The sequence below is a fragment of the Pocillopora verrucosa genome, chromosome 6 (genome assembly GCF_036669915.1).
Source record: "Pocillopora verrucosa isolate sample1 chromosome 6, ASM3666991v2, whole genome shotgun sequence".
Classification (NCBI taxonomy): Eukaryota; Metazoa; Cnidaria; class Anthozoa; order Scleractinia; family Pocilloporidae; genus Pocillopora; species Pocillopora verrucosa.
In genome coordinates, this window is record NC_089317.1 from 8,309,101 (window position 1) to 8,330,528 (window position 21,428).

At 38.5% G+C, this 21,428-nt stretch overlaps 1 protein-coding gene across 2 annotated transcripts; it reads right to left on the reverse strand.

Annotated features, from left to right (window-relative positions):
• Nucleotides 1–354: 354 nt before the first annotated feature.
• LOC131799833 (hemicentin-2-like) lies at nt 355–21,163 on the reverse strand. 2 transcript variants are annotated; one of them, XM_066169117.1, is made up of 22 exons: nt 20,985–21,163; nt 18,671–18,988; nt 17,979–18,251; nt 16,249–16,542; nt 14,839–15,090; nt 13,999–14,277; nt 13,015–13,323; nt 11,591–11,872; nt 10,757–11,008; nt 9,975–10,271; nt 9,120–9,422; nt 8,976–9,005; nt 8,456–8,716; nt 7,739–7,891; nt 7,163–7,193; nt 6,428–6,609; nt 5,731–6,094; nt 4,923–5,125; nt 4,112–4,174; nt 3,185–3,370; nt 2,346–2,476; nt 355–1,743 (listed from the first exon to the last, which is right to left on the reverse strand). In XM_066169117.1, the coding sequence occupies exons 1-22, from the start codon at nt 21,055–21,057 to the stop codon at nt 1,546–1,548; spliced, it is 4,734 nt and encodes a 1,577-aa protein (XP_066025214.1). In that variant the 5' UTR covers nt 21,058–21,163; the 3' UTR covers nt 355–1,545. The 2 variants fall into 2 exon arrangements, with proteins under 2 accessions (XP_066025214.1, XP_066025215.1); XM_066169118.1 differs by lacking the exon at nt 4,112–4,174.
• Nucleotides 21,164–21,428: the final 265 nt, after the last annotated feature.

A 21,428-nucleotide genomic window follows, 5' to 3' on the forward strand; every position in this document is an offset into this window, starting at 1 on the left:
TCTCCATACTGTTCTTTATACATTTCCTGAAGTGCTGACAAGGAGAATTTGTCTACTGATCAAAAGCTTCTTTCTCTTGGAAATTCTCGTGACCTTTGTGTGTGATTCAGGAGTGATATTGTAGGGAGAAATTAGATGCTAATCACTCTCAGGGTTTAAAGGGTTAAGAAGGTCACGTGAGTTTTCTAGACCAATTACGGAGCGAGGTAAAGCAAAACCAAAGCAACCGAGGATCACTTTCGACACAATTGAAAACTACTCGAAAAATATTTTATGTTTATTCTGGAACTTCAAATTCATACTACACTATTGAATTAGAGGGCTAGCTTTACTACAAAACCATTCACAAACCCATTAAACCAAACTTAGCTTTTATTTGTTTCGCATGTTTTACAAAATAATTCAAAAGCTGAAACTAGTTTCTCCATAATTTTTGTCACTAGATACACGAGTCTTAGACTGGTCCAGTTCCCAGACTCCGTTACTATTGACAGGAGTACACTGGAACTGAAACTATGCGTAACGCTGAATTCAACAGCGAGCACATGAACGAACAAATGTGACAATGTTAACTACCTATAAAAGATGAACTGCTTTAAGTAAAATCTATATTTGATAGGCGAAACACTGACTTAACTGGTTAATGGAAACAGCCAAGGAATTCTTAAAATTTATTTACATTAACATATCTAGCAAACTAGGAAGACTTATGAAACCTGGATGACGATGACTGAATTTCCAGTTTTAAATAAGTTGCGTGGCTCTCTTGTTCGACTATGGATGAGATTCAGATGGGCGACCACTGGATTTATCTCAACGTACGTGAAGTACCATCGTCTTTATGTTAGTCTGCGAGCAGGCTCCTATAAGTGGGCCCCTTATTATTGACGTTTTAGCACGAGCCCGCGTTAAATTATGAGGTCTCGAGCTTCACGAGTCGGCAAAAAGTCTGCCAGGGGTCTGGTGCTGATAATCACCAGACCTCCAGCAAACCTCTCCCCGAGTGGTCACAAATCTTCTCGCGGGAGGAGAAACGTGTGTCCTGCAGCACTAATAATAGGGGCCTGATCGCAGGCTATCTTTCTGTTTTTAACTATTTTCGGCCAACAGAATTAAACTGTACCAAACTTAACGTTACTTCGTTTCGTGTAGGCATAACCTTCGAGGTTAAAAAAGGTTTGGAACTTCTATGCCCTATTTTTTCGACATGGTTCAATCACGAGAACGTTTGTTTCACTTCTTGTCAGTCGCACATATACTACCGGGCTTATTCTTTTTTTTTCCTCAATGTAATTCATTTTCTATCTAAAGTGAACAACTCAGCAAGAAGCACCAACCTTTGGTGAACTCACCGACGAACGCGCGTTTCATTTCTCGCTCGACCGGAAAAGTCTTTCCTTATTGAAAATTCTGTAGCAAATTTTTACATATTGGTAATCTTCTCTTGTCAAAAATACAACGCGAATATCGCTATTTGGCTTCTTCGTAATCCACTCTCAGAAGTCCTTGAGGGTGTGCGCGTATTCAATGACGACCCCATTTTCATCAAACCAAATAACTGACGTAATTTATCTCAGGTGCTTTTTCCTCGGGCTCAGATCCCCGCGGTTGCCATTGATTTGGAGGTAGTTCGGGCTCCGGGGTGAGTGTGTTTCGTGACGATCGTAAAGATTCGGGTCTCCGGAAACCGTCTGAGTCCTGCGACGGAGGCCTAACGAGTTGTCCATGAATATTGATGTACGGCTATAACATAGAAGAAAAAGTAACGGAAGTATTAGAAAACTCTCGTAAAATGTTTGTGAGAAGAGTGAATTTTCTGCCTTCTATGAAGCAGAGTCTCATAACTGATTTTGCTTTTTTTTTTCCTTTAGATTCCCATTACATTATTTGTCACGCAAAGCAGAGTTCCTGAGAGAATAAAGCAACAAAACAACACACGCTTAACCACACGAATAGAGCAGTTTTCGATTGAGTATCGAAAGTGAACCTACACTGCTTTGGTTTTGCCTTACTTCGCTCTGTGATTGGTCCAAAAAAAGTCGAGCCGCCGTCTCAACCAATCAAATGAAAAACTGACCAATTCCAACTTGCTTAGTCTACACTCAAGTAATAACCTGCTCGAAAATGACCCGAATAAGGTGAAAACCAAGAAATGCACACGCTGGCCACATCTATCGATGTTCGGTTTTACCAAAGCAGAAACCCCTTGAGACTCAAGGGTAGTGGAGGTATCATTTCATACTCTCGTTTTAGAGGATCTTTAAAATAACTTCGTTAATTGTTGTTGTTGTTGTTTTTTTAAGAACTGCAGAATATCACCCTGCACAGACCCTCCCGGTATGTACCTGTCTCTGTCGTCCCGGTGAAGAAGGTGGATGGTAAGGCGCAGGTCCGTCCGAGTCATAGCGAGGATCCTGGCCGTCTGGTGGATAAACAATGTCGCGTAAAAACATAGGCGGCTCTGGAAGGCCATCATCTACATTGAAAAAAAAACCACCATTAGGAAAGAAACAAAGCAGTAAAACAACAACAACCAAATGACTAACAAGAATAGAAATTAACAGGCCGAGTGAACGATGACGAGTCAATTCAAGATTGAAACGCTTTACATCGTGCAACGTTTATCTCCAAATGGAGACAAGGGTCCAGGGTCCAGGGGCCCCTCTGAAAACCGCTGTGGCGATTATTATTATTATTGTTATTATAATTATTGTTATTATTATTATTATTATTATTATTATTATTATTACTATCATTATTATTATTACAAGGCTGGTCACTTTCAGGGGTCAAAGGGTTAAAATATGGAAAATATTAAACAAACTTGAGAAAAGTTTCACAAGATCTATAAGCTATGAAGTATGTTACATTCTAAATCCATTTTTAACTTTACAATCTAAATTTTCCTGCACTGTTTTGTTTTGTTTTTGTTTTCTTGGCTGCTGTTAGTTACATATTTAATTCAAATCAGTATTGGAAGATATCATCCATGTCATAACAATTTTGTAATACCTATAAAATAATACACAGTATCATTCCCACTCATTCAGAACAATTTTGTAATACCTATAAGATAATACACAGTATCATTCTCCTTCATTCATAACAATTTTGTAATACCTATAAAATAATACACTGTACCATTCCCACTCGTTCAAAGTCGGCTGTGAGACGACAACCTTACCTGGATAGTTTTGATAATTATTAGAAATCGGTCGGTTGCTAGGCAACATAGCCATAGGGGGTGGTAGGTCCGGGGGCCCCTCATTCGGTGGAAGATTGGACGGATCATCCAAATCTAAGTCGTCACCATCATGCACTGGGAGGTCCTCGAATGATCTGTCCTCAGGGGTGTACTGTGGGGGAGGCCCTGTGTGGTTGGAACAAAAGAAAACTATATCAGCTTGAGAGCGTATTTCGATTACCTTCAATAGTAGTGGCCAATCAGAACGAAGAAAAACATCGCAAGACCCTGTAACATCTTAAAGTGAAAGCACTTTAAAAAGAGACAAACGCGAGCAACCAAATCGTGATCTGAAGCAGTCTTAGATCTTGTTGATTGAGGAGGGTGAACTTTTTCAAAACATCCTGTCACCCCCCCCCCCCCCCCATATTGAGTTCTTGTCAGGGAGGAGAGGGAAATGTTTCCGCTGCTGTGACTAGTACTGTAACTAAACACTCCAAGATTACTTTCAGCGCGTGCTTGAAACTGGCTCACATGAAGGCAAGGGCAAGACCATCTGTTCAGAATTGAACGAAGAATGCAGTCTGACGAGAAATACTCAGTACTCATGTTCGAGAATTTTGTCGCAGTTTTTCTATGCTGCTCTTCGCTACCTGGGTAAAAGCTAGAAACCAAGGTTTGAATATTAATACAAACACTTCTGTCATAAGCAAAAATTTCTTTATCACGAATGACAGTTCATCTCGAAAACTAAAAAGATCAGTTTAATTTTTTTTGGGTGTGTGTCTACCCGTAGTTTCCAGAAATCTTGAAACAAAAAATTAAGAATTTAGTTGCCTTCATTTTCTTGAAGATTTCAGGAATTTATGAATCTCATCAAATACGAGTAACTAAGAAGTTAAGTTATTGTTTTAAGTTTGTACTAACATCCTTTATAAGAGTCTTTCCAGTATGGAGGCCCATACATCTGTGGCGGTGGGCGAAGCCTCTCTGTTGAACGACAGCATGTTTTCAAATTTAGTTTTACATTTTTAAATAGTTTTACTTAAGGTTTAAGTGAGTGTTAAAACGTTATATTACGCTGATTAAAAGTACCATCATCGAAGAGCTGGCACTAATCTCTAATTGGCTCATAACACTCGGAAACTGTCCGAGTATTTCATGAAGATAGACCGATGATGTCACATTCCGAAGGAGCTGTATCACGTAATATGCTTTTCTTGAGTTTTACAACGAAGGTGCCAATCGTCAACAAAAATTTTCGATTTACTTTAACAGCGTTAGTTTAGCATCTTACACTCTACTTTAAGGTGGTGAAACGTGCGAGCAAATTGTTATTACGGCTATTACAATTTTAAAGAAATGTTTTTGTCCCAGAAGTGCAAGTGGAAAAAATTAAACCTTAGAGTTAAGCGAATTACTATTAATGATAATCACAGAGTCGTTTCGTGTTAATTGAATTGTAGTACATTAATGAAACATGGTTAAAGGCTTCCCCCAATAAGTTTGTTTTTCAATCAAAAGAGTAGTTATCCGCCCAACTGAATTAAGGTGAGTCATTTATACATTCATCACATGCAAAACGTTTAAGTGTTAATCACCAGATTATTTTTCACAAAACTTTTGAAATAATATTTCTGTAAACCCACGATATTAGGTCGCTTTTTTAATGATATTGTTATTCCGCAAGCTGATAAGTTTGATAATCATGTTATTGTGTTAAAAAAAAACCTCCTACCAATCGCTGGCTCATTTGGTTCACGGCGAGGTCTCTTAGGTTTGGGTCTCTTCTGTGGCAAAGCATATGGCACCGTAGGATCAAGGGGCCCATTTGCAGGACGACCACTCGGGTTAGCCCCCATTGGCAACACTCTCGGCCCCATAACACGTCCGTCCCGGTCCACTGCGGCGTAACCTGGCTCTTCAATGGATTCTACATGTCTGTTGACCAAACCAAATCAAATAGTAAAGAACAAAAATTAAAATGATGCAAAATATTTTACGAACAAAAGGGGTAACATTTCATTGAGTAATTCTGAAAGGTGAGGGCATATACCTAAAATAAATTTTCTGCGGCTTCTTAACCATGTATAAAGAACCTTACCAATCGACATCGGTTCACCTAAGACCCAGACCCTTTCACGGATCCTAATCCTAAGCTAAACCCTGAGCAATTCTCTAACATCAAACTTTAGACAATGACAAGGCTGTATATTACTACGTACCGAACCTAAAGTATTTAAAAACTTTCTAGTCTCGTGTGGCATTTTTAGGCTCTGGTGTAAAAAAAAGAAATTCCTGTATTCGTTGAATCAAAGTTTAGACCAGCCCTACAAAAAATTCCTGAATTCATCCCTGTTCATTCCTTTTGGTTCCGAAAAATACAGAGCACTTTCAAGTCAACCTAACGAAGAACTACGCTTCAAAAAAAAAAAAAAGGACAAATTTTTACCTCCGCCAAGAAAAACCACATACACAAATTTACTCAACACGTTTTGCGATTCCAACGAATAACTGAAAAAAATTGACTTGAATCAAGCACTAACCTTACTCTCGGGGGAGGGGGTGCAGACCTCTGAGGCGTAAACCGTTGTTCTCCATCACTCGAGTCTGTGGGCTCATCAGCTGGTCGAGCTTGTCTTGGTCGGCGGCCTGAATGTCTTCCCTGCCCTGGCCCTGTGAGGTCCCCTGTTGACTTCCTGGTTTTGGGTTTCCTTCCTGACTGCCGCATTGCCTCTTCAAACGAAGGTGGTTCATGGTAGGGAGGCAGTGTGCTGAAATCTCTCTGGGGTCCCCTAGCCGAGTATGCTGAGTTCGCATCCAGTTCACCAGTGCTTTGCGCCAAACGGCCGTTTCTCACCATGCGGGAGCCTGGATTGAGTAACATTTCAGGCTGCTGTCGAACAGAATCTAACAGAAGAAAAGAACTTTTATTCAAAACTTTTTTTTCGTTGTTTGGTTGCATGAATCGTGTACTTTTCCCGAGCAGCTTAGCTGTGGATAGTCAGCGAAGTTCGTCGCACAAGGTACAGCGCGTTACCATCAATTTTCTTTCCATCAATTTTTCTTTCATGGAGGTTCTTTTCACTTCTTTCCTTTTTTTTGGCGACCGACTTTTCCGAACAGAAAGGACTGATCGTCAGTTTACTGTAAATATGTTTCTTATGTACGAATGAAAAAAGAAAATAGCTGCACATCTGTGCACACAAAGTCGAAAGCACTCAAGCTATTAAAAGCCTTTACCTTGTGACAGGTATCCAAAGTTTACACCCTGACTGGAGTCTGGTTTTTTCTTTTTTGCCTCGGTCGAGTTCACAGACTGCATTGACGCAGCTGCGAGGAACGGATCATCTTCCACCGACTCCATACCGTAGCTACGCCTGTTTTCCAGGACACGTGTCACATCGGGGCCACCCACAACATAGCTGAGTAAGGTAAAGATGACACACTTGGCGTGAGAACATTGCCGCAACAGTTCTAACTTGTGTCAACTTTTTCGGTATAAGTAATCAGGCACGTATGTGTGTGTTTTGCTTTAAAACTTTATGATTAAACAAAGCCTTTTGTTCAAAGCTTGCAAAAGAGCAAATTCAATATCGTTTTCGACACAGAACGCTCATGGAGATAGCTGATCCTAACAATAGACACAACACCCGCCTCATATGAATCTGGTTCACGAGCTCAGTTCAATGTAGGGAGAGCATTTGTCAGCCTGCGTAAAGTAACTGACGGCGATTCGAACCCTCATCAGTGGCTTATTCCATCCTCCATGTGTACTACAGCACCTATATACCTGTAAAGCGCGTGTACTTCGTGCGTGGGAATAACACGCCTTTCAAGTGCATATAGTACCACGTGTGCGGTCGCAAAATTAAACGCGTGTAATAGAACTGATCAAGCGTTCCTCCGACGGAAAAAAAACTTTAAGATTTATCAATCAAATATTCAAATACATAAATATTGGAAGAGCCCTCTTACTTTGTAGTTTGAGACATGGGAACATTATTAGCTGTAACAGAAAGAGAGAAAGGAAAAATTAATCAAATTACATTTTATCATTTCAATAGAGAGTTTCATATACGTTCTCGAAAATATTAGAGTAAATAACTTGTAAATGGAGCCTCACAGAGTGTGGTCCCATAAACCTTCTGATGCTACAAACAGACCGCGTAGTTGCTTTTGGATAAAAATTCGTACATAAAGCTTGTTAAGGAGTTGCAATAACAGCTGGGTAGCGGGTACATCTACTCGTTGGCTACCCGCTAGTGGCCTTTTAATAAGCGTCATTCTACCGCGAGCTTAAGGTAATTGTAAATTCTCGTCAAATTGGTTGACATTTACGAAATACGAAGTAACAAACTAGAATAAACCTTATAATGCAGGAAAATACCACTGAAACAGTCTTAACCTTCAAAATTTCCCAAGGGAGCCCAGATCTCCCTCGGAAGAGGAAGCCCTCCAGGCGCTCAAAACTACCCGCCTACCATTCAAAATACCCACTTGTATCCAATTTTTTTTCTTGTATAACCACTGTCCACACAGTCTTATACTTACCCCCGTGTTCCTTCTTCCGACGCTTAAAGCAACACAATGCAAGGACGACAATGGCCAGGAGAAGAAGACCAGCAACTAAAACAATAACAGCAATCATCCAGTCCTTTAACGGTTCACCATCACTTCTTGGTTCTGGAAGAGGGCCAGTCGGTACTAAAAAAACATTGAAAAACGCATAAAAAATCTTCCTTGAGGACAGAACGTGTATAGTAAATCGCATGCAATCCTCGCGCAAAGAGTAACTTACGGTTTGTACCTTTTTGAGAAACAAACTTCAACGACTTTTCCAGAACTCAGATTTATTTTTTATTCCAAATTTCACCTTTATCTCTTTCATTCCCAAGATTTCCGAATCAATTACCCTTACGGTCTTTACATATTCCCTACAACGTGAATTCTAAAAACTTTATTGCCTGAGTTAAGCAGATTTCCAGGACTTTCTAGGATCTGTAGTCTTTTTCCAAGACCTTCTAGCCCTGGAAAATGTCACAATAAAATTTAAGGACAGGTTTTCCAGAACCCATAGGAACATTGTGATTTACGGGCTGGCATGACTGATATTTTAAGCCGGCTTCTAATTCAAAAGAAGCCTCCGAGTCAGAGCTGGTGTTACCTCTCCCCGACTCGTTTCCAGTCTTCCCGAGGGCGGAGAAACGCGCGTTCTGCAGCTCTCATAATGAGGACCTGCTCGCACGTTAATCAAATTATACCACGTACCTATATCACTATACACATACGCCGGAGAAGACTCCCCTGGTCGTCTCATATCCATTCTAAATCTGTATGAACTGTCAGCTTTCAGATCGCTCACTTTAAACTCTGATACAGATCTGTTCAGCTGAGAGGCTCCCTTGACAAGCTCCCACGAGCCCTCTCCTCCCTGCTGAATCTCAAGAGTCGCAATTGTTACTTGGTCATCTGCTATCGTCCATTCCACCAGTATGACAGAGGCGTCGTCTGATGCTCTCAAAGCTTTGACTGAAAGAAAGGACAAAAGAAGGATAATTTAGCTGACGTGTAGCTATATCCTCCCTCCCCCCCTGGAAGGTAAGGAAAATTCTACTACGAGCTATGAAGGCGTAAATAGTCTGCATGCAAGCCAAGTTTCCCTGCTAGCTGTAGCAGGAAGGTGTCAATGGCGTCAACAGTTAGCCATAAAACGACCAAATTTTTAAACCTTTAGACGTACAATTTCACAGATTACAATCGCTAATGCTAAAATATTTTCCAAACATACCAGTTCCTCTGTCCGGAGGTATCTGGGACTCTAAAAACGAACAAACGAAAAACGATAAGAACAGCAGTCATTGCCATCACGTAATATTTCATAACATTGCCAAACATTCTGTGATTTACTTTTTTCATATATTTTTTTTGTTACCTGCTGTTTTATACTCCTTAGGGTCTGACGGTTGGCTTTGGCCAAGTTTATTAGAAGCTTGAACGGTGAATTCATACACTGTTTCCGGGTAAAGTCCTGGTATAGTGTGCATGTTGTTATCTGGGTGACCAACAAACTGTTCCACAAAGTCTCGGTTGCTTTGTTTGACGCGATAATGGATTGTGAACTCTTGATCATATCCTCCACTGTATCCAGGTGTCCAGCTCACATTAACGCTTACAGTTTTCGAATTTTGGTCTTGAAACGACTTCACGTCCACATTAATTGGTTTATCTGGAATCCCTGCCAAGAAAGTGACTCTGTTTCAGTTTTAAAAGATATTTTAGGGTAGTGAAAATCTATTCATTAGACCGCTTGTAAGCAAGAGTCCCACTTAGTTTACACTTGAAATTCTCCTTCACTGGCGATGGATGGCTGGGGTGGTGATTTCCTGTCTTCAAAGTGCTGCATCACACTCTAGTGAAAAACCTCTCAGGATCTTAACCAATGTCCGACGATTGTTTAACACCTGCCAAAGACCCTTGCAGACTAAGACCTCTAAGGATCCTCAAATTAATTTTTCAATTTTTTACAATTTTTTTTTTTAATTAACTAACGATATGTTTTTTTTTAAATACTTGCTGCTGATAATCTAAAGGTGGGATTCACATTTGTAAACACAGACATTTTGTATACTTCGGCCAATTTCTTCCTAGTTTTCCTGGTATCACACCATGAAACGTTACGCAAACCTCAAAGATTGATAGTCGCCAATTTTCTTTTCCTTCTTGAGACTACAATCTGATGATCACACAGATTATTAGAAAAAAAAGTTAAGCTTAGAGTCCTACTGACCTCTTTTCCTTATGGTGTATTGCTGGTTGTCACTTCCCAGAAGATTTACAGCGACGCAATAGAAATGTTCCCCTATTGCACTGACTGCAACCTTCAATACACTGGTGTCTCTCTCCTTTGTGATGCTTTTCACTTTTTCATCGTTCAATGAGCTCAGATCTTGTCCATTAAGTTGACGTTTCCATGACAACGACGGTGGAGGTTTGCCGCTGACGATACAAGTTAAATCGACTTGCTCGCCTTCATCACCAGGTATTTGGGTGCTTGTAGGGGTGGATGTGACAATGATCGGACGTGCTGTTAGAAAGAAGTTATTCTCTAGTTTATTTAAACTGTGTAAAGCATTTTTCTGACTGATCAATTTTTTCTGCTTTCTGGTGATTTACAATCAATTTTCGCAACTATGCGACCTTTGAGGGTTTTTTGGACAAACAATATTTTAGCCTGCACACTCGCTTCTTTGCCGAAAGTAAGTTAGAAGCGTTGAGCAACGCAAGAAGGCCAGCGGTCTGCAAGGCATCTGGCAAACCACTTACAGGCCTGTTACCGGCTAGCGTTGCCCAAAGCATCAAACTTATTTGCAGGCGAAAAACCGGCTCCTACTGCAGAACCAATTATAAGCCTGCTCGCCGGCTAATAATTTCACTGAAATTGGTTTCCCTAGTTTCAAACACAAGACACTGTTAACCGGATTAAATGATACATCAACTGCTGCCAAAGATCACATACCCAAGTTCTACATGGAAACACCATCAAAACATCTAACGAGCAAGAGAACTTACTCTGAACATTAAGAGTGATTTCTTTCCAATCCTCGCCAAGTTCATTTTTAGCCACACATCTGTAGGTTCCATCATTTTTGCCACTTGTGTTGCGTATGATGCATTGCTCACCCGAGCAATCTAAGTTATCACCTCCTATCTTTTTCCAGGTAATTGTTGGCTGTGGCACTCCCTTTGCACGACATGTCATTGTAACATTGTTTGTTTCATTGACTGTGAATGCACTTTGATAGGAAGTGATTGTTGGTGGATCTTTTGTAAAACAACAACAAAATAAGAAAGATAAGTGACAAATAAAAATTACCACTGGTGATGGGGCTATTAAAACAATTTTCCATGAAGTGCGCAACAAATCAGAGATTGCTTTGCTTTTGCTTTAACTTGCTTTGTGATTGGTACAGAAAAACTCGTGCCACTCTCTAAACCAATCAGATACAACACCAAAACCAATCACGAATTGGTCACCCACGTTTTCCCGCGCTTTAGGCGGTTTGGTTATTTTTAGTTCTTATTGGCACTCAACCCATGAACTCTTATTAAAAGTTCTCATTAGTAATTCTCCTTACTGTCTGCTGTGCAATTCTTATGATCTCAGTTGAGAGAATTCGGTACTGGATCAACTAAAACTCCCCTGATTGATATTTTTCTCTATTCTCATCATTTGTCTGCTTGATATTGTATTGATATTGTAAGGAGATATTCTGTCTTGATCACTCATGGGATTAAAACGGTGAAAGGTATTTTCCTTACTTCTGATTGGCCATTGAAATTACTATGGTTTAGGTTTTGCAACACGCAATTGAAAAGCACTCTAAAAAAATAAATACAACTTACGCTTAATAAGTAATTGTGCTCTGGCAGGAGGTCCTTCTCCTAGAGAGTTGGTTCCAGTACAGGAATACCATCCTGCATCAGCCTGAGTCACTGAAGCCTTTGTGAAAGTTGTTGTTACGCAGGCACTGCAACTTTCTCCAGGTATGTCAACTCCATTGAACTGCCACTTTTGTGAAAGGGTGGGCGGATTGCCGATGGTTTTACAAGAGAAGGTTGCTTCTTGTCCCTCAGACAGTGTGAGGTTTTTCGGATGATCAGCATCAGACTGAACAACTGGTCGATCTGAAGATTTAAAAAACATAATTGAAACTCTATCTCAAAAGTAAATTGATGAAATAGTCTGATACGCAAAGAAAAATGCCGAGGTTACTTAATTTCACACATCAGTGACCCAAATTAAATTGGCAATGAGTAATAATCAAAGTGGATCTAGCACAAATCACTTTCAAATTCAAACGAAAATTAGACAGCTACACAAAGCAGGGGCATAAAATTTGGATTTAGCACTCTGTCAATACCAGCATTACAAGTTAGACCCTGGAATGTGATTGAGTCATGTGGCCCATTTAGTTAGAGCTTCTCCCAGTTCTGTAACATGACGCAGCTCACAAAATTGTCCCTCCCCCTAATTGAGATGCTATTCCAACTCAAGATCACCCCCTGCATTTCATTGGGCTTCCCACTGATACTCATTTATACTCTTGGGTAGAAAGAGGATCTGCAAGAGTAAAGTGTCCTGCCTAAGAACACAACATAGTGACCCATGTCAGGCTCAAGCCAGGAGCTTTTGAGGCAGATTCCAGAGAGTTGACTGTAAGGCCATTGCACATGTCACCTACTTCTATAAGGGTGAGCATGTACTAACAGTATTAAAAAGAATTGGGAAATACTCTGACTTCTAAAAGCATAATTCACAGAGTGATAGCAAAGCTGTTAATTAAAAAAAGGTATTGTTAAATAATTTAAGAAAATGAAGTACAGTATCAGTGTCTCAGTTGAACATCAACATGATCACAAGTCAATCACATTAAAAAAACATATCCGAACAACCCTTGAAGAATCAACAATTTTGCAACCGGTCTATAAGAGTTTTATATTAACACTGCCATGTAATGTACACATACAGTGATTTTACTGTGCTAATTGCCCTCAATTATACGAATAAGGCGCAAACTGAAAAAAACAAAAAAAAAAAAACAAAAAACAAAAAAAACCACAAGAAAACAGATAGAAGAGACAGGACTAAGTCCTGTCCACCTTTGTCTGCAACAACTGTAACAGAGATTGCCAAGTTGGAATTGGGTTCTGAGGCCATACATAGCATTGCATTAAGACCAAACTCAGCATTTTCCATGATCTTGCAAGAAAAAAAAGGATGGTTGCTATCCTAACAAAATTCCCTATTCATTTGATCAAATACTTACAGCGCACTTCAAGATCTGTGGTTTGCCTCCTCTGACCAGCACTGTTGAAAGCCACACAAGAGAAAGTCCCATTCTGCTGCCAGGTTACTTTATCAATAGTAAGATAAGAAAGAGTTCTCAAAAGTTTGGAATTTTGAACTGGTGCGACTTCAGTTGTGATATTGTATGGCGTGCCAGTCAGATTTTTTTCACCCAGCTTCCAAACAATTTGAGCATATGGTTTGGCTTGAACTGTGCATGCGTAGTTCACTGTTTCATTTTCAGTCTTTGTTTGTTTGTTTGGCAAATTACTCTGGAATGATGGTGGCACTGTAAAATAAAGACAGGCAAAATGTGTTAATTAAATTAATTTTGCACAAGATAAAATCATGGCCTCACTTCATAGATTTGTAATAAAAAAAAAGTAAAAGAACTTTAAATACAAAGCTACATATATTTCTGGCTGTGGAATTAGGTGAACAACAGCTTTAACATGGGAGATCAATTGCAAAAAAAAAAATTAATTTTGCACAAGATTAAATCAAGGCCTCACTTCATAAGTTATACTGGAAACAAAGATCAATTGCCAGGGAAATGTGCATGGGGTGTTCATTTGGCAATGGATATAATCACAGAATGCTACACATTATACCCAGAATAGTCTGGCTAAATTTCTGTGGCCTGACCTTTCTATTTATCTTTCATTTTTTCTACAGACCTAGTAAACATTTTGCTTTCACTTCATAACACAGTGAGTGTTGTCAAGGAAGACCCTGGATATACACAAGTAACCTTTACATTTTCCTGTTTTTCACTGACACCAGTTTTGCACTTTTTGACTTAACAGTTCACAGAAATCTGATGTGCCACTATTTTTGAACAAATCAGGAATTTTGCATTTATTCTGATTTCTGAAAACTGTTTTTTTCCTTCTAAAAAACTGTGGTTTTACTTCACTTATCCATGGTGGTTGTGTGTTTTGCTAGAACTACATGTATTTCTCACCTATTACTTTGACTGTCAATGATTTTGATGGCCCATCTCCAAGTGCATTTCTTGGCACACAGTTGTATGAGTTATCCTCCTCAGTAAGCTGTACATTAGGAATTGTGTATCTTCCCCCTGAGGTGCCAGTCAGTATTGTTGTACCTGATGGTGTTGTACGTTGGATGGTGTAAGTTGGAGCAGGATAGCCATTTGCAGTGCAAGTAAGAGTTACACTTGTTCCTTGCACAGCATTATTGTCAGGATTCCCAGTTGTAAAGGTTGTAACAGTTGGTTTATCTGTCAATTAGTAAGAGAAGCTCAGAATCATTCTTAAATTGCATGTTGTAATCAGACACCTGTTAAGCCACTTTATCACCTGACCAACTTGATACATTTTAACTTTTTCTAGAATGTGTATGCTTCAACCAAAATGAAAGATATTTCCGCTAGAGTGATGCCTATGAAAGATATCATCTAGTTAATGAATTACCAACAGAAGCAATGAGTAACCTTCACCCTTTCACCCCTAAAGAGTGACTAGCTCTTATATCACTCCTGAGTCAAACATTAAGGTCTCAAGAAGAAAGGAAATGATCACCAACTAAAGAACCTCTTGATTGTTTGACAAACTCTCCTTATCAAAACCTTAAGAAATGTATATAGAACAGTATGGAGAATATATATACTGATGTTAACAGGGTGTAAAATGTGAATTTATAAATTGTCATCTCAAATGACTTTCAGGTCAACATGATTTTAAAATTTTTCACTGTACCACACTAGTTTGAAATAAATTTAACCTGCATCATATGAAAGTCTGTTTCAAACTTCAAAAGTTCTTCATGGTACTGAACTTACATCTCACATTCACCAGCCTTGTTTCCTGAGCACTACCAAACGTATTTGTTGCCACACATGTATAGTTCCCTGCATTTAACACTTGGGCACTTGCAAGTTGCAAAGTGTTTTGTGAGTCTCCAATTGCTCCTCCATTAAACGTCCATGAGTAGGAGGGTTTTGGAAATCCATCAGCCTGGCATGTGAGGGTTAAGCTTTGACCAAGTTCCACAACTGCTGGATTTGGATTCACTGTGACTTGCTGAGGTGCATCTAGGATAAAAAAGAGGCAGTATGAGCTTACACCTGTCAGTGTACCAGTCTATCCTGACAGAGAACAAAAGACACAATATAGCATGCAGCAACCCAGAAATGCTTCAAACATGGAACATTTCATGCAAGGGTTTCAAAAGTAACAGGGCAATGGGTGGACCTACCCAAATATAATGTGCTACATGTAGCTACCTGCTTGTGGCCTGCACACAAATGTGTGAGTTGTCCTCCTAATATACATGTACAGGTACAGTAATTATCTTCAAATTAACTCACATCTAAGCACAATGCAACATACCATAATGGTTTGGTTTCGCACCTGGGGCACTTTTTACTTTTATTACCTCTAGGGAGGATGCTTATTCAGAACAGAGTGCTAATTAGAAACAAGGTGTTTATTTCTCTTTTGAAGAAGAACAACATAATATGCCAAACAAAACCGTGATATTTATTTCAGGGGATCAACAACACAAGAAAAAAATGCGCTTGTTGTCCCTGGATCCTTCCTGGCCAGAACAACCAGCCAAGCAATCTCTGAAAAATTTTGAGACAGCCTCATTACTTTGAAAAAACAGTGTACTCACATGGACATAATAGTTGAGAGACTGAGCAGATGACCAACATTTGTGTAATGAAACTTTACATAAGCAATTTAAGGAAAATGAAGCATGGTTGATCTCAATTCACATGTAATTTAACATTGCCACCATTGAAACAGAATAGGGGCACTTTGCACTTATTGGAATAAGGGAGTTTTTCATAAGGAGGTCCTCACTGGATTGAGGGTACTAACTCAAAATGGGCACTGATTACAATAGTGGTACTTATTGTCAAAAAAAAAAAAAAAATTAGGCTTAGTACAGAGGGGGCACTTATTGGAATGAGGGCACTAAATATAATCACTGTCAGTGGTAAATTGGATCAAACCTAAAAATGCAGGAAAATGAAACTGCAAGGGCCTTCACCCCCAAATTTTCCTATGGAGCCCAGACCCCCTTGGCAACAAGAGGCTCTCCAGACCTTCTCTGCCTGCTACTCTAGAGCACCCATTGGGATCAAATTTTAATTAAATCAGTATCAGTATTTGCACAGGATAGCAAAATCAGCAAACATATTTAACAAATCTACAACATGGTCCAGTTCATAACAATAACTTACAGTTGACCAATAAGAAAGCAGATTTTCTATCTCCAGTTCCAACCGCATTTGTACCGTCACACGAGTATTGCCCAGCACTTCCCTTCTTAGCATTTTTGATTGTCAGTCTGCTTTGTGTATCGCTAATTTTCAAAGTTTCAAAATCTTGTGAACTGGATATCTCATTGCCATCCTTAAACCATTTGTATGTGGTTGCAGTGGGAAATGCTTCTGTGATACAAAGAAATGTGGTAGTACGACCTTCCACGACAGTTTGATTACTGCTCAAACTGTTTGTTTTGTGCACAGGACGGACTGTAAGATAAAAATATGAAAACATTAAAGGAAATCTTTATCATTGGCTTACACAAGGATTAAGTGATAGAGCTACAGTACACTTTACAGCCCTAAATGTATACTTCTGTTATAGACTGGACTTTCTATTGGTTTCCCAGCCTAATAACCCACGCAGAATGTGACAAAATCATGAGAATTGTTTATCAACCACAAACTAAAGGTGAGAGTCTTACAAACTTTTCTTGTGTTCTTCCAACATCTCGAGTGGGTTATTACACCCAGTAAATCAGTAGAAAATTAAATAAACTGCTTTCACAAAATGAAGTTAAAACATTTCAATTTTCTATGGGTTTAAGGGTGCAGTAATCGATAGTTTTTTCCCCAATCAATCAGCACTTGTAATATCTCAGTTATTTACCCCTTTAACTCCCATGAGTGACCAAGACAGAATTTCTCCTTAGAATATCAATACAATATCAACCAAATAAATCATGAGAATAAAGAAAAATATCAATTTGGAGATAATTAGTTGATCCAATACTAAATTATCTGAACTAACTTTTTAAGAATTGTATGGTTGACAGTAAGGAGAATTACAAATTTGATCTGGGAGTTGAAGGGTTCATAAACAGGAATAGTCACAACAATTTTCAATCTTTCTCAAAATTACCTTTACATGAACAATTGACAAAATGATCCCATGAACATGAAGAAAATGTTTTAACAGATGTCCTGGGAGATAATGTTCAGGACTGACTGTCAATGACATTCATTCTTTGTATAACGGGTATCATAAAATGTCCTCATAGATAAAAATTCAACTAAAGACCACATCATTTTGACTTTTAACTGAAGTATTGTGAAAATGTGGTTTGTTTTGAAATTACAGAACACACCAAAAAAAGAAATTAGGTGAACTTGAATTCAATCCTGGACTCACAAGAAACAGAGTTCTGAAAGTTCAAAACCTCTTCTACATGTTACTATTCATGCATGTCTTTGTTGGCCATTTCAATCTGAGAATTTGTCCCTGATCCCCTCTAAATAATGTATATCAACTGTACATGTATGTCGTCCAATATTTATTGCATTCAGTCTTGGATATACATGTACATTTTCAAAAGATAAGTACACATGCGATTGTTTGTCTCACAATGTGGTCACTATGCTCGTGGATCGTGATGTTTGAACTGCATACTGCTTCTCTTTTTTAGGCCATGAGGGAGATTGTGTAATTGCATCACCTATCAACTGTTGTGCTCAGCTGTGACTTTTTTTCTTAGCAGTTTATCACACGTTTCTTTGTTGGGCATTTCTATCAGTTTGTAAGCTGGTAATTTCCTCAGTCTTACTACCCATCTATTTAACATTGTCAGTATCATAATAGTAAACAAAATGTATGAAATAAACTATCCAGGGAAAAGAATAAAAGTAGGTATTGTGAGTTGACTTACATCTTACTGTAACCTGAACAGTGTAAGAGTCACTGTACTGGCTAAGAGTTGGAACATTAACAACAGCTTCACATCTGTACGTCCCTGCATCATCCCTGCTGGCTGATGTTATTGTGTAGTTGGAGTTATTTGGATCTTCCGGAATCTTTACATCATCTTTATACCACCTGTAAGTGGGTTTGGGGTTGCCACTAGCAACACAAAACAATGTTCTTGTGGCACCTTCATCCAAAGTTGGAGCTGTTGTAGTTTTGAGTGTAATTGTTGGGCTCACTGTGTAAAACAATGAATTTTTATTAATACAAAGGTCAGATAATCATGGGATTATTACAGCATCCTAAAATATTTTTGAATTACCAGATTGAAAAGTTTTAATACTGGGGTTCAAATCTGTCCTAAAGCCTTGACACACTTGACAATTTTCATATTCTTATTGCAATGATCAGCAAAAATTACCAAGTGTGCTTGACACAACAATGGCAATTTCCGTGGATTGCTATGATGGGCATGTAGGATTGCTGATACCTGGCATGTCAGATATCACTGATTTTTGCTGGTAATCAAAATTGGCTGCATGCAATCTGTGGAAAAAATCACCAAGTGTGTCACCAGCTTTAGTTCAAAAACATCAAAACTAAGAAATATTTGTGCCACCAATATTAATAGTAATTTAACTTAGTTCAAGAACTTACCAACAACAACTAGTTTAGCAGTATCCTTAATCACAGGAGGGACACCAGAAGTGAAAAACACTTGACAATCAAAATCACCATCGTCCTTTGTCTGAACATTGGATATTCGAAGTGTTGCATCCCCTGATACCTGATATTGTGAATTGAGAACAGTGGCTGGTCCACTTGATGGTTTAGTAGCAACCCAAACATTATTGTGAAACCAAAGTACTTGACTGACTGTTTTCCCATTTCTGTTGAAATTCCAAGACAAGGAAGCAGATTGCCCCTTCAACTGATACACAGGACTGTTTGGTTTACTTGTGAAACTTTGACTGTCTGGAAATATACAAAGGAATAAAAAAGAAGTTTTAATGACTGTATAAGGATAAAAGACTATCAAGAGAAATTTCCAGCTTGCTTTATTCAAAGCTGCCAATTAGGAACTCATATCTCAAAACATGGTAAGTAGAAAATTTTAATCAAGTTTTTTTTTAAGATGGAGATGACTGTTTTTAAGAGTTGGAGCATTCTTCTATTTTAACCTTTTAACTCTCATGAGTGACCAAGACAGAATTTCTCCTTACCATATCAAAACAATATCAAGTAGACAAGAGATGAGAATATGGAAAAATATCAATTAGAGTATAAGTAGTTGATCCAATACCAAGTTCTCAGAATTAACATCTTAGAATTGTATAACAGGAAGTAAGAGAATTACCAACAAGATCTTAGACATGATAGGACAAAAAGAAGATGAGAAGCACTCAGGAAGTTTACCGAGCTTGAAAGATTTGTAAGAGTTGCTGTTTACATAGGTGAAAACAACTCTAACCTCCTAACAACAAAGAACTGTCGAAAACTTTCCAAGTGCTTTTTATTTCAATGAAGACACTTTTAATTTAATAACATCCTCAACATGGTATTTTAAAAGTTGTACCAAGAAAAATTGCCTCTACTACTAGTACACTTTACTCATTAATTTTATTATCAGCAAGTATAATAGAAAGATGAAGTGGGCTTGCTTATCAAAATATTCCCAAAAAGAAGCCAGTCATTTTGGAATGAATTGGTGGAATGGAATGGGTACCCTGTGCCACATTTCAACCATTTATGCAAGAATAGTGGATGAATGAAATATGTCCCCTTAGCTTTACACAGAGCAAATAAAACTTGCTAAAGCAGACTTGAATGAATCTTGCACCAATGTAGCATAATGATCAATTTCTACACAGCCTACAAGAATTACCCAAACATTGAATGGTTTGCAATCCTAGATTTACTTTAATCAGATTCCAAACTTAATCAGTTAATATCATTAGAGCATTTGTAACAGCTGCACAGTCCTTGCTTTAAGTGTTTGATAAAATGGTTTCACTTAGTTGGCTTCCCAAGTAGCGATTGTACAGGCATGAAAAATAAATTACATTTTGTTATAAGCGGTTCACTGGTCACCAAAGCCGATGGCAAGTGATCTGTTGCTTTCATTGCTCAACTTTTCTGTATGATAATAACTTTCATCATGAATAACACTCCTGTTTGGTTTACGTTGGAGCAAGACTATTTTGAAATCAAACTGGCCGTACACTTTCAAATCAGCCAATATATAATTATTCGCCCAATTACTCCTCATTTGCTCAATTTATCGTTATCGTTACAAAAGCACGGTGTATGACGAGTTTACAATATAAGACAAATACAAAATAGACTTGATGTAAATTCGCTGCAAGTTTGAAGAAGACTTAGTGAGATGCTCTTGAATCTAAAACAAACAAATAACTGCTGGGCAATACATTCAAGATAAACCTAAGTAAAATGTGCCGAAATTAAGAATAATTTTTAACAAACTGGAGGAGATATTAGCGCATAATATGCTGAAATCCGTTATCTGTGGCTTGTAACAAGCTTATATATTCGAAGTAAGATTAGATGGGAGAGCCGAAACCCATACAACGCACATGACATGAAATATTGAGCTAACAATGTAAGGCTTTACCTAAATAGTCAACACAGGTACAATAATTTACTCCCTTAACACAGAGTTCATGTACGTGTGATGTTAGCAAGTTACCAGCCACGTTCACGATTGTTTTTGGTCGAGCATGCCTCTAATCGAGGTGTACTTAACAGCGACGGCACCCTCAAATAGGGCTCATCAAAATGACAAGAAAAGCAATCATTATAATTCCTAACTTCCGATCAAAGCAATTTATTTACTTCTCAATTTTGGAACTACTGAAAACTCCTGAGAAACTTCGCGATTGCATAAACATTCAAACTCATCGAAGGTCGAGTGCAGTACACGAATCGTGCGTATGTTATCAATATTACTCACCTACAAACCGCAATCCACCGATAGATAACAAAGCCACGAGTCTAAAATACACCATAAACATCTCTATCACCATTTTATGGTCCTAACAAGACTTTCGAAAATACGTTTGAACGTCACTCTCGATTCACCGATGCATGTTTTGCACTATTTTCAGGAAACAGGGAAAACAATGCTTATCAACGGTGGATGCCTAAGAGAAACCTCGTGACCAATAACAGAGCATACTGGAAGTCATGTGATCCGTATTCGAATGACCTCAGCATTGTGGGAGTGAAAATGATGGATAAAAATAACAGTGATGAGCAAAATTGAATGGAATCTTTGGAATGACCACTTAATAAATTTATGACTCGCCCGGAGGAAATCGGGTAGGATTTTACAACCACGGTCACCAAATTAACGCTTTTAATCGTCGAAAATATTACAATGGACAAATGAACATTT